General features: G+C 44.5%; 1 protein-coding gene across 3 annotated transcripts; it reads right to left on the bottom strand.

Moving 5' to 3' along the window:
* Window positions 1-335: 335 nt before the first annotated feature.
* Window positions 336-12,839, bottom strand: LOC137534339 (zinc finger protein 436-like). Of its 3 annotated transcripts, none has more exons than XM_068255791.1 (9): window positions 12,763-12,839; window positions 12,024-12,097; window positions 9,768-9,859; window positions 8,863-8,959; window positions 8,550-8,780; window positions 7,558-7,662; window positions 5,792-5,889; window positions 5,605-5,698; window positions 336-2,852 (listed from the first exon to the last, which is right to left on the bottom strand). In XM_068255791.1, exons 2-9 carry the CDS (start codon window positions 12,052-12,054, stop codon window positions 1,783-1,785), a joined length of 1,818 nt encoding a protein of 605 aa, XP_068111892.1. In that variant the 5' UTR covers window positions 12,055-12,097; window positions 12,763-12,839; the 3' UTR covers window positions 336-1,782. The 3 variants fall into 3 exon arrangements, with proteins under 3 accessions (XP_068111892.1, XP_068111894.1, XP_068111893.1); XM_068255793.1 differs by having other exon boundaries at window positions 8,550-8,777; XM_068255792.1 differs by having other exon boundaries at window positions 12,788-12,809.
* Window positions 12,840-13,842: the final 1,003 nt, after the last annotated feature.

Here is a 13,842-nt window from a genome sequence, read left to right as displayed (position 1 = left end):
TTCCCTTGTTTCTTTTTCTGCCTGAATGAGTTAACATTCAGGTATGCAAGTGACAGTTTCTCTCCAGTCGGACAATAGCTAACCCTCCCTGATCAGGAATTGCAATCATAAATCTCTTTCCTGGAAGAGAACAGCTTGCAAATACAGGGGATAGAGAGATATTTCTGCCCTGGGACATGGCAAGACTAAGTGATTGATCAGAGACAATAATACATTAAATCTCATTTTTTAGTTTGTAAACAAAATAAAACTGGGAAATATCTAAAAAAAAAAAAAAAAAGTTAAAAGTTAATTTTTAGTTGAAAGAGGACACTCACAAATGTTTATCTCATCAGTTTATTTTTACCTTGGGAATTAGTCAATATTCTTTCAATTTACTATTCTTATATCTGGCTTCTTATTTATATTTTTCACTTACTATGCATTGTGTACAAGTATTTCATACAGCTAAGTTATTACAATCTGTGTAAAGGCTTGGATGACAGAGTAGTGGACTATACGCTCCACAAACTGATCATAGCCAGCGGAACAATGCTATAGTAGATACAAGAAGGAAAGAGGAATGGGGAGACAGGAGATGAGTGCAGGTTAGGAGATGTACCCTGGAAGACATGAGGCCAACAGAATAAGTTCAAAAGTACCTAACAGCTTTGCTATGTAAGGCCCCGTTCACACTTGCGGTTCTCTGCCAAACGGACCGGATGACCTGACCGGATCCGGACCGGAACCGTACGGTTCTGATCCGGATCCGATCCGGATCCGGTCAGGTTGCATCAGGTGTACATCAGGATGCGATCCGGATCAGTTTGGCAAAAGAGAGTAGAAATAAAATAAAAATGTTGGGGTCTGGGAGGTCAGCAGAAGGTGGACCTGTGGAATCAGGCCCTCCGCTGTTTAGAACTCACCTCCACCTCCGACATACTGCCAACATCTCCAGCACGTTAAAAGTCACTGCTGCTCCACTCCAAAATGCTTGCCCATGTGTCCCCATCCAAAATCGCCGCTACAATACGCATGGAAAGTGGGGTAGAACGTCAGGTTTTTATAGCCAGTGTGTTGTGCGCTCTCCGTTTCTCATTGGTTTCTATTGGCCGGATGCAACAGTCCGGCTCCGCTCCGGATACGTCAGCCGGAGGAGCCGGACCAAAAATAGCGCATGTTGGGTCTTACGCCGGAGTCCGGATCCGGTCCGGACGGAACGGACGCATGTGAACGGACGCATAGACTTTCATTGCTATGCCGTGCGTCCGTTCCGCATGCGGTCCGGCTCCGGCACGGCGATTCCGGACGGCGACCGCTAATGTGAACCGGGCCTAAGTAAAACCTCCCGCGAGGACCTGTCTGCAGAGGGCAATATTGATTTGCCATAACAGTTACTCTTAATAACACTCGACTTTTTAGTAAATGATTGTTGTTCAAGTTTTACTTGGCGTCATTCTGCAAATGGAATCATAGACTAAATTTGTTCTTCCTCTTTCTTTGCTTTAAGGATTTGTAGGACATCCCACAGTTTTTAAAAAAACAAACTCCTTCTGTTCTCCAACTTATGCTCATACCAGGTTGGTGGAGTTCTAGTCTCAGCACCAGGCTGCCTGTCCCACCAGTCACATGAAGCCCCTTTTACTGATATGATTGTGGTCTTGTAGAGCTGGAACTGACTTGTGTGCCACAATCTGGCCAATGGTGGCTGAATGAGTACCAAAAACACTGTTCACCATTGGTGCCCATCTATAAGTGACTTTTGGTTAATACCTCCTACATTAATATGGCACATACAATTCACTATAACTGTGGTTTCTCAGATGCTGAGTCAGCAGTGTGAATTTTCAAGTGTTTTAAATAATTTGATCTATCAGTAAAACATTTCCCACAATCTGAACAGGAATATGGCTTCTCTCCTCTGTGAAGTCTTTCGTGGCTCATAAGAGATGACTTGTGAGAAAAACATTTCCCACACTCTGAACAGGAATACGGCTTCACCCCTGTATGAGTTCTTTGGTGTGAAATAAGATTGGCTCTCTGTGAAAAAGATTTCCCACATTCCAGACAAGAAAATGGCTTCTCTCCTGTGTGAGTTCTCTGGTGCGATATAAAAAGGGAACTCCAAGAAAAACATTTCCCACACTCTGAACATGAATATGGCTTTTCTCCAGTATGAATTCTCTCATGAGTAAGGAGAAGTGAACTTTGGGAAAAACACCTCCCGCATTCGACACATGAGTATCGTTTCACTTCTATATGATTCTTCTGGTGTGAGATCAGAGCATCTATCTTGGGAAAACTCTTGCCACATTCAGGACATGCATAGGACTTCTCAACTGGGTGAGTGGCCTGGTGTCTAACAAGTTGGAATTTCCAGGAAAATTGTTCCCCACATTCAGAACATGAATATGGCATCACACCCGAATGAGCCAACTGATGTGAGACAAAGTTTCCTATCTTCTTAAAGCATTTGCCACAGTCAGGACAGGACAAGGACTTCTCAGCTTTGTGAGTCCTCTCGTGAATGGCAAAGTACAAGCTGCTGGTGAAGGTTTTCCCACATTCTGAACAGGAATATGGCTTCTCCTCAATGTGAGTCCTCAGATGTGAGATGAGTTCTGCTCTCTGGTTGTAACACTCACCACACTCAGAGCACAGGAACATTACTCGAGCGGCACGGAGGGTGACAGCAGGTAAGGGAGTAGAAAAGCTTGCCTCATGTGGAGAGATATTAGATGGTGGATTCACACTGTTGGGTGCTGACTGGAGATCTGTGGTAGTGGGATTTTCCTCAGGTGCATTTGGTGAGTCTCCAACATCTGCAGCAATTATGAGTTCTGGAGATGTACTGTGGTTCCTGTATTGGCCATCTGGAGGAAATAAGAAGCAAAGAGGTATAAAATGTTAAGTGTATGGAAGATTTCCCAGATTTTTCTACCTTTGTTGCCCTCCTTTCCTGCATAAGATAAATAGAGCATACAGTATGTGGTTCGGGACCACGGTAAGTAGAATCTACGCTGCATCTGTGGCTCTCTAACTCTGATGTGGGATAGATTCTAATGCCGCCACTTACCGCAGTCCCGAGCAGATTGCTGTTCCTGGAGGAAGTAAATACACATGACAGCCGAGCTTCCTCCTATCGGTCAGGAGACGTTTTTATTGGCTCCTGGCCTCCTGATTATGATGAGCCAATAACAGTGATCGGGAAGGGAAAAAATGAAAAAAAAAGCCTCTGTTCCTTAAAGGAGCCAGAGGTTCCCATCCCGAATGAGGTATTCAGCATAAAAATCCAAGTTTTTCTGTCACTCAGAAATAACCAATCCAAACTTAAAACAAGTCAAATTAACCCACATTCTTTTCTTCTTTGCCATTGTCACAGCTCTCTTTACTGACATAATTATGCATCAAAAAGCCGCTGGATAACATCATGGCTTTAGCTTGTTAATTTTAGTGTCATATGAATCAGCTTGCAGAAAGCTGTTCAGGCTATTTTGGACTTCATCAGTGTAAAGGTGGTGGCCATATACATTTAGATTGCCACCCAATGTCTCAAACAGAACAATCAATGAACAATTGGGTCAGTGATTAGATACTCTTTCTAAGGGCCCATTCACACTGGGGATCGCAAACGCTAGCGGTTGCTGAACATTTCACGATTTTTAGCAATCGATTAGTGCTTTTTTTACATTGCTTTACATTACATTGCGATTGTTCAAAAATCACAAAAAAGCACTGCGTGCACCACATTTGCATTTACCGTGAATCGCTGGTGATCATGGTGGTGAGATCACTGCCATATGCTTTACATTATACTAGCGTTTTTGTGATCAATGGTGATTTGCGATTAGCAGTAAACAGCTGCTAATCGCCCCAGTAAGAATGGGCCCTTAAGCTACATGCCCACTGGGGGTTATGTAGCTGAGCTCTGTCATCCAAGGGAATTGAATACCGATCCCTGCTGGGCAGTAGAGAAGCCATGACGCAACATATATGCGCCTTCAGCCACTGGCTTATGATGCGTACATTGCTATGTGGGGGGGTGTCAGTGGGGCAATGAGCACATGCAATGGAGCGGTTGCCGGTGGGTAGGGGAATGGCGAGAACAATGTAATCGGGTGCCTGGAATTGCTGAAGATCTGACATGCCGAATCATTAGCGATCGCCATTGCGCCACTGTACTCACATTGGTCTGACCTCCCATGACGGTCGTTCTCGTCTGCCACAGACAATTTCAGACCAGCATGGGTATGGGCCTAAATTGGTAGCCTTCAGGTCACTACAGAGGAGATGTATGGTTCCAGAAAAGCTTCATCAAATTTTAGTGGAAAGATGTTTCTGGTGTTGTGATTGCACAGGTACCATACCTAGTGGGCCTGTCCTATCATAGCACAGTTATGGAAACAGATTACTGATGTAGTTAATACAATGCTGGCACTTCATATGCAAAGGGATGCAATTGTTTCCTATCTAGGTCTGAAACCTGATAAATGCCAAACATAAATGAGTACAGTTCATTGCTAATCATATAATTGTGTTCTAGACGAAGTCGATGATACTATGCTTTTGAGGCAGGGAACACACTTGACTGTTTTCGTGCACGTTTTCTGCACAGAAAAACTGAGAACTCATGTTAATCAATGGGCTAGTACACACTTACTGTGTTGTTCGCACGCAGAAAAAAAACTGACATTCTGCATCATGACTCTGCACATTATGTCAGTTTTCTCTATCAATTAAATCATCTGCTGTGAAAAAACACGCAAGTTTTCCTGCATAGAAACACACTTGGTGTGCAGAAAAAGTACACAGAAAAACGCGTGCAGAAAACTGAAAGACAAGTGTGTTCCCTGCCTCAAGAGGAGAAAGGCGAACATTATGGACAGTTCATCACTCTGATAAGGTATTGCAACCCTGGATTCAGGATGCCACTTCGTTAGGAGTCCGTCATACCTTATCACAGTTCTAAGTGGAGCAGGATCATCCATCAGGCAACCTAGGCAGCTGCTTGGGGCCTAGTGGGTGTCACCCACCTGCTACCTTCTTACCAATATACAGAAATATATAATGATAGGAAGCATCTGTGACACTGAAACTAAGATAAAATAAAAATGGGAATCCTGAATAGTTTATTACGTTCTACTGTATGGCAAAAAGGGCGTACTGACTTACCTGGGGCTTCCTCCAGCCCCCCGTAGCCCGTGAGGTCCCTCTGCGTCTTACTGAGTACCCTCCGTTTTCCTGCTAGTGGCTTTGTTAGCTGCGCAAATTGGCTGGAAGTGGTGTGCAACCACCTGATAGGTGTGTGGACAGGCCAAACAAGCGCTGTTGCACACGACCACGGCCGGGTTGCGCAATTTACAGAGCCGCCAGCAGGAGAATGGAGGGGACTCAGAAGATGCAGGGGGACCTCACGTGCTATGGGGGGAGGGGGGAAGCTCCAGGTAAGTCAGTATTACATTTTTGTGGTCTGTTCAGGGTCTCTTTAAGGTTTTACACATCTATCTGTTAAAATCACTGGATACCAACAATTTAGCACCATAAAAAATCTCTAAGGAAAGGCAAGAAAATAGACTGTTGTAGTACATATGTGCATAGTTTTTGAATGTAGTTTTCATCACTTACCTGCCCCAATATCTGGAGTAATTTCCTCCTCTTTGCATGGCTCATCATCACTAACATTCATCTCTTCCACTTTAACAACAAGCAGACCTTCACTCTAAGCAGGAAACATCACAGGATCATTTAACTGTGTGTACTTAGGATGAAACTAAAATTATTAGTAATAATGAGGACCAGCTGTTCGCTCTACCTCATAATTGTGAGAAGTTTTCTTATTTTTCTGTGTAGATTTTGGGGCATAAGGCAGACTGGGACACTCCTCTGCAGTGGCTCTGGTACTGGATCCACCTGTGGGAAACACATATAGTCACCCTTGGGTAAGGCTAGTGGTTAGCACTTTGCCATGAAGTAGTAAGATCCAGGGACATTATCTGCATGCAGTTTTGCCTTTATGTAAAATATTAGCAGGTTAAATGACTTCAGACCAGCTTTTTTATCCATCTACAAGTTACACCATCACAATGGGGGGGCTTGGGTATTCCACGGCTATGGGGGGATAAGTAAGCAACCAGGAGCATCAGGTATGGGTTACATCATAACAATTAAAAGGGGGGGGGGTGGACCTGGCTACCAGTTACACTATCAGACTGGGTGGATCAGCTAAAAGTTACACTATCACAACAAGGGGGGGGGGGGAATCGGCTACCAGTTATGTGCCTGTGTGTGTGTTTGTGGTTTAACAGCTACCAGTTACATCATCACAATGGGGGAGCTGGGGGGGGGGGGGTGCCAGTTACCAGCTGCATCATGACTATGGGGAATCAGATACCAGTTAGTTCATCAATAATTGGCATTTAGCTACCTGTTACATCATCACAATGGGGGAGGAATCTGGCTACCAGCAGCATCATGACTATGGGGAATCAGCTACCAGAGGCGGGGGGGGGGGGGGGAGGTAGCTACCAGTTACATCACCACGATGGAGGGACCAGCTACCAGTCACACAATCACAATGGGGGATGTCAGCTGTCAGTTACATCATCACAATGGGGGAGAGGGGGGGGGGGAAATCAGCTATCAGCTGCATCATGATTATGATGAATCAGATGGCATCTGCATCATGACTGGGGGAATCAACTACCAGTTACATCACCACAATGGAGGGACCAGTCAAACCATCACAGTAGGATGGGGGGTGTAATCTTCAGGTAATTAGAGGTGACCTTCCAGGGAGTGCCCGTAATTAAAAGTAATATTAAACAAAATAAATAAGCAGTATTTATCATGTTTATTAGAAATAAATACAATAACTTGTCATACAGTATTTGCAGATATGACCTTATATTTTTTATAATGGCCAGAGCTCAGTTTTACAGTAATACTGAACATAAGCTTCAAAACTGTCAAAATGCAGAAGGACCCCAAGATAAGTGCATGAGTCAGAGTACAAGTTTTGCGGTACTGTTTCTAAATGTATAGAAATAGTATTGAAATTCTGACATAAACCAAATGTGTCTGGGATTTTTTTTCCCCGCAATAGAATGTTTTCCTGTATCGAAGATTCCTAGGCTTTTGTTTTCACGTCTGTGCAAAGAAATAGAGGCATCAGTACTCATTAAATAAGAGATTCATAGAAACTGTGTCACAGTCCAAATATTTAAGACTGTAACTGGTGTATATTATCCAACAACATATTTCTTCCCCCAACAGCAGATCAAGAGTCTGCAGGGTTATTATTACCTGGCTTGTGTGTTGTTAATTACACCATGCAAATGTGACACCACAATTAGACTGTCCTGGGCCAGTATGATATGTGGAAGACAGAAAGCGGGCAGAGGAGCAGCAGGACAGACTGGCTTTTATCGGTGAAAATAAGGAGACCTAGAGTTTAGGGCTCTTCCCACCTTATTTGTACCATGTGCTGGTTCTCATTCTTCCTTTCAAAACACTAACATTTCTTGGACCGAAAAGAAGCGTTAAAAAAGGTCCATTCTACATCTGGTGTTCATTCCTTACCTGTGTTGATGTCTATGGGAATGTCCTCCTCTTTAATCATTGCATGTCCTTCTTCCACCTCCTCAGGTTTGACATCTCTATGATCCACTCTGGTGTCTCCAGGATCTGTGAATACAAAATAAAAACAATGCCCTCTGTACTAAGATTTATGAGAAACACCAGAGTGTGTATATGTGGGGAGATCGGTCACATCTCTTAAGGTGTGTACACACCTGTGATGCCCACTGGAGATCGGGACCCTTGGGCGACATCGCTGGGGCAGCCTGTACAGGTGCATGTTGGCTATGTAGCTGATAATGCGTACTGTTTGTGTGTGTGTGTGGGGGGGGGGGGTTGATGAATAACGGAGCGGGGTGCGTCCTTGACGTCATGTAGCAGATCGGCGACCTTACGGAAGTTGGCCGCCAGTCAGATGAGTTGATCCGCCGCCAGGCCAATGTGGTTGTTAGGTTGAGGTGGTTGTTATCGGCCGCCTCAGCCGACTTTAATCATGCATGTGTACAAGCCTTTACATGGGAACACACAATGATATGATGATCAGAGATGGTCTGACAGGGTCTGATGGATCCTGGCATCCCCGCTGGCCACATATTGCCTTTCCCTTACTAACCGCTTCTGAATCCCATGGAGCACACATTGGGCTTGATTCACTAAGACGAATAGCATGCCTTATCAGAGATAACACGCCTTATCAAAGTTACCACACCTTCTCAGAGTAGCATATCGATCGATACGAACCCGCAGGGGCTCAGAGTAGGATGAGTGGAGCTCTCGTCATTGCCACTTAGCAGGCATTAGTTTGTAGCGCTCGCTATGTTATCTCTGATAAGGCGCGTTAAGTAGAATAAGGCATGCTATTTGTCTCAGTGAATCAAGCCCATTGTCTTCTCATTAGTTTTTATTGACAGTGGAACAGGAAGAGATGGGACAGTTTTGGTGGCTGAATAAGCTGAATGTGTGACTCCTTACTGAGTGTAGTTCTTCATTCTTACCTGGGCTGATCTGTGGGGTAATTTCTCCCTCTTTAGTCTGCACTTGCACCTCTTCTGACTCTACAACATCCCCTTGAGTAGCGGTACAGCTTCCAGAGTCAGGGAATATATCAGGTGGCCTTGCTGGGTAACACACAATAAAAGCTTGCAATGAGCTGCGCTGTGCTGAATTAGGTGGTGACGTCTTTTGATTCTCCCATTCCGTAGTTCCTGAATCTCCATTACCTCCTGCTGACAGACAAGGAGAGATTGTTGCATTTACTGAACATGCAGGATGTGTGACTCTTTGCTGTATTTTGTGCTTATTGCTCACCTAGGCTGACCTCTGGGGGAATTCGCTCCTCATGTGACTCATCACCTCTTGCACATGGCACTTCTGAATGTTCTTTAAAGTCAGTTAGATATTTACCCTAAGCAGCACAAGAGGGATATTCAAAACAAGAAAAACTGATAATTATTAAAGTGGGATTACACTCAAAATTACATGTTTGCTTTAAAGCTTTAAACACAGTAAAAAAAATTAATACGAAACACTAGAAGACTGGCATATTTATACCTTACTGAAACTAACTGATACAATTGCCAGCTGCAGAATAAAATATCAAGAGTGACTTGCAATTAGTAAGCAAACAAAGAAGATAAAGTTTCCTTGCTTCTCCATTGTTTACACAGGTATTACACTTCTAGCACAATCTGATAAGCTTAGCAGCTAAATTACGTGAAACGCTTGAGTGGTAACCTTTCATTGGAAACCACTCCAATAGTCTTAGCTGTGAATTTTATGATATATTTAACTGCTTTGGGACTGCCACCGGTCAAAAATAACACCACACCACTACCTAAACCTGATGTGGCATAGTTTTAACGCGAGCGGCTCTCGTGCATGGGACGCAATCATACCAGCAGCTCTCGTGCATGGGACGCAATCACGCTTCCCTGCTGGCACAAAACTCTGCTGTCTAAAAATAGCAGAGTTCTGTACCTCGGTCAGGAGTCGTTTTCATTGGCTGAGCCAATTGCAATGATCAGGAAGGGGGGAAATTGAAAAAAAGCTCTGGTCCTTAAAGGGGCCAGAGTCTTTGTTACTAATGTGGTTAATGCTTTAGGCCACAGATAGGCCATAGATAGTGGGAGTGTAATCCCACTATAAAGGATCTAGCATTGCTGAACAGACCAAATAAATTCAATGTATTAATCAGAAATATCTGTTCCCTATACCTTGTGAGGCTGTAGGATGGTGTGATCTTCCTGCATGGAATCCTGGGAATAAAGGGGACCTCTTTCTGGGGAATTTCTGTAACTGGATCCATCTGTAAGAGAAACACATACGCTGAATACACTGACATGATTTACAAAGATTATTCTGAGCAGGAAATCACTGGGACTGATTCAACAATTTAGGTGGTAAAGGTTTGCAACTCTCATCTGGCTCATATTAGACCATAACTATAGTAGCTGAAAGGTTAGCAGATTCATTCCATCATGTCCCGCCATGACATTTATTCAAGCAACTGGAGAAATATGCCTTCAGGAGTCCCTGTGAAGGTTTCGGAATTCCTTACATTCACAAGGACTTCAAAAGACGAGTGAGTCCATGCAGCACATGCATCAGTGTGCGCTTGCACATGCACAGTATGGAGCTGCTCCTATTTGAAAGCACTCTGGGACGCGAGTCCTTCCAATGGTTCCCCGAAGGAGTGGACTTTTACAGGGGGACATGAGGGAACCAAGGGCACGGAGAGAGGACCGGGAAAGCTCTACGGGATTCTGAGCCTAACCTCTCCATAGGTATCTTAATTTTTTTTTTTTTACAGGTTCACTTCAGTATTGCATTAATAAAATAATCATTCTAGATGCATCCTGCAAATACAATCTTTAATTCACTATGTATGTATGTCCTGTATGTTTAATGCATCTCTACTGTCCACTAATCATTAAAGAGAACCCCGAGGTGGTTCTTGGGGGGGGGGGGGGGGCAGATGGGACACAGAGGCATGTTCTCTGACCCGTGACATGCCTCTGTAAACCCCCCGCCCCACCGGCCGCCGCTCTCTGCCCCGACTGCCGCGCTATAGCTCCCTGAGATTGGCGACATTATTTGTCACCATTTCGGAGGTAAACACAGGGTGGAGGAATTCCCTGTTCAAAACGCCTGCCAGGAGCATTCCTACAGGGTTTACAGAGCTGCCATTATGCCTGGCCATGCCCCCTGCTGCTGACCTGCCTCCCTGCACGCTGTAAATGAGAGAATGAATATCTCATTACACAAGGTCACGAAAGTGAAAGTGGGCTACTGCGGCCCACAGGAGCAGCGGTTTTGTGGCTACTTGATCCACTCAGCCCCCCAGATCGGGTAGCCTACGTTCTGAAAAAAAATGATGAGCCAATCTCGAGCTCTCTTACTCTTACTTGAAGACCGCCTCACGCCAATGGATGTGACCGCGGCGGCAGACCCAGGACCACCTAACGCCAATTGGCGTCAAGTCCTGGGGCTGCAGTTTCACAGGGAACGGCCGCCTCACGGAACTCCGTTCTGTGATTAACCTGCTAGCCGCCGATCGTGGCTAGCAGGCTGTTTGTAAATGAAAGGGGAAAGAAATCCCCTTTGTTTACAACTGTACAGTGCTGCGGTCCCCGGCAGCGCTGTACAAGATCGGCGATCCCCGGCCTCTGATTGGCCAGGGAGCGCCATCCTCTCATAGGCTGATGCCTATGAGAGGCGGAACAGGACGGATCGCCGTCCTGTTCCAATTCTGATGGCGGAGGGGAGGGAAGGGGAGGGAGGGAGGGAGAGCTTCATAGAGGCTGTGAATGAAAAAAAATAAACAAACGGCCGCAGCGATCGGACCCCTCCGGCGGCATGTCCCCCTTAGGGACAAAAAAAGGAGGTGAGTCCGATCGCTGGGCTCTTTAGCTGGGCTGTGCAGGAGGCTGAAAAGCCTACACAGCCCAGTACTGCAAAAAATGGCCTGGTCTTTAGGGGGGGGGGGGGGGGTTTAGCACTGTGGGCGTCAAGTGGTTAAAGTCTGTTAATATGCATGCACTGCATTAAAGTTATAGTGTCCGTACCTTATCAGAATTAGGAAGCTTTCTGTTATTTGCCTGCTGAGATAAGCTTGTTACTGTAGCACAATAATTGTAGGAAAGTACGCTTTTAAAATTTTGTGCCAGTGAAAAACTTTTTATTTCAGTTTCCAACAGAAGTGTTCCCATAACCTAATTAGTTGATTTCACTTTCTGTTATAAGTTACCAGGACAGGAACTATTCGACTAAAAAGAGAAACACTATAAAAACTCATGACTGTTTCAGTACTGTCCCTTTCTTATTGCTAACTACAGCCTCCCTGAAAATCTCTGCACTTTTTGTTCTTCCTGGCTAAAGACATGGCATGTTCAATAGATTCTGTAAATTGTGCCAGCACTTAGGAAAGCATATAAACAATTAGAATAGATTAACATAAACTTTCCACATACCTGATGATATGTGGGGCAACAGATTTTCCATCTAGACACCCTTGCATAGATCTGTCCGTCACTCCTTTCTATGCCTGTGCAAGAAGACCACACAACACGCAGTCAACAAAAGTACAAATGAAACAATAATCATCTCAGCCTGGACCTTTCTGTATGGGGTTCGCATACCTCCCAACTTCATGAGATAAGAAACAGGGATACTAGAGCCACACCCCTAGTCATGCAAACTATAAAGATTTCATAAGAAAAATGTGTTTCATTTAAAAATAAGAAATATAGCAATTCAAAGGATGGGAATAAAGTTTAGAGTCTATTAAACACATATTTTCATAGCTCTGTACATCAGTCCTGAAAGAGGGACAGAGGGACTGGATCCCCAATAGAGGGACTGTGCTATTGGTTTGTACAGTATGTTCTTTCTGTGTAGGTTAATTGATCTCCCCACAATAATTTGTCTAGTATGCAGTAGAATCATTAGCTTGTGGAAACCCACTGAGGGACAGTTAGTGATAGTTTGTTTAAAAACTCAGAACATTAACATTTCACTGGTCATCTCTGAAGATAAAGTGGGACCATATTTATCCTGTGCCCAAACAGGCATACTTTACTTTAGCTAAACTGATTACAGATCAGAAAACTTGAAAGAATGTGATTATATTGAGACTTCCTATTCAATTCACATAAAGTAATGCACCCTCTCCTTTATTCCTCAGGCCATAACACAAAACCACATTGTTACCTCCCAGAATCTCCGGTGTAATTACCGGTATAACACCACCCACACAAGGATTATGTCAATTCTGCATCTACTTCCTTTTTCCTCTGCGCTACAACAAAATGGCGGCCTCCTGCAAAGAGGAGACCCACTCGGAAATGCACGTTATTCCTATATTATGCAGCTTGAAATATGAATTTAAGCTGTGAATACAGTTCATCAGTCCCGTGCCAAGAAGAATCCTTCCTATTTACTACAAGTACATTGAGCGGCAGTATTGCTGTTATGAAAAAGCTAAATCCGCCTGTAGAATGCGGCCTTTCGCCACCAGAGGGCGCAGGTGCAACGCTTCCAATCCTCACAGTATGCCTTGTGGATGAGTTATACAGTATTTGTACAGATGTACGTGCGAAAAGGCTGCAATAGAAGGTTAGGCAGTTTGAGGAGCTCTCTGTTACCCCTTTACACTCCTGTCAGCACCAGGGGTTGGGGCACAGTCATACAAAAACCCTTACTATCAGAAACAGTATTTCAGGAGCAGTTAATGCATTCCAAACCCCCAATACATTTGCCCTAGTTGTGTTTGTTTCCAGCATTCACTTCTGAGTTGGTTCCCAAGATGGATTATCCAATATCCACCTGGTACCCTAGGCAGATGTCTAGGGACAATGACTGAATAGGAGGTTGACTGCTATCTATTCTGAATATCTGGCTCATCTCAGCTTCCCAAAAAGGTCAGGTTTAAAGGATAACTGAAGTGAGAGGGATATGGGGGCTGCCATATGTATTTCCTTTTAAACAATACCAGTTGCCTGGCTGCCCTGCTGATACTCTGCCTCTAATACTTTTAGCCATAGACCCTGAACAAGCATGCCGCAGATCAGGTGTTTCTGACATTATTGTCAGATCTGACAAGATTAGCTGCATGCTTGTTTCTGGTGAGAGCAGGGGCGTAGCAATAGGGGTTGCAGAGGTTGCGACCGCATCGGGGCCCTTCGGCCAGAGGGGCCCCGAAGGGCCCTCCCTCAACTGCAGTATTAGCTCTCTGTTGGTCCTGTGCTCATAATAATGACTTCTATAGATACGTTGAGTAGTGGTAATCAA

Source organism: Hyperolius riggenbachi, chromosome 10 (genome assembly GCF_040937935.1).
Source record: "Hyperolius riggenbachi isolate aHypRig1 chromosome 10, aHypRig1.pri, whole genome shotgun sequence".
Taxonomy (NCBI): domain Eukaryota; kingdom Metazoa; phylum Chordata; class Amphibia; order Anura; family Hyperoliidae; genus Hyperolius; species Hyperolius riggenbachi.
The sequence above is the reverse complement of the archived record's forward strand: the minus strand, read 5'-3'. Positions and strand labels throughout refer to the sequence as shown.

Bases quoted from the DNA above. Each gene is read 5' to 3' on its own strand.
- LOC137534339 (XM_068255791.1), bottom strand. From the start codon at position 12,054: ATGGAAAATCTGTTGCCCCACATATCATCAG. The intron at 9,860-12,023 runs GTATGTGGAAAG...TTTCTCTTACAG, and splicing joins GTTGCCCCACATATCATCAG to ATGGATCCAGTTACAGAAAT. The intron at 5,890-7,557 runs GTAAGGAATGAA...TGTTTCCCACAG, and splicing joins TCCCATAGACATCAACACAG to GTGGATCCAGTACCAGAGCC.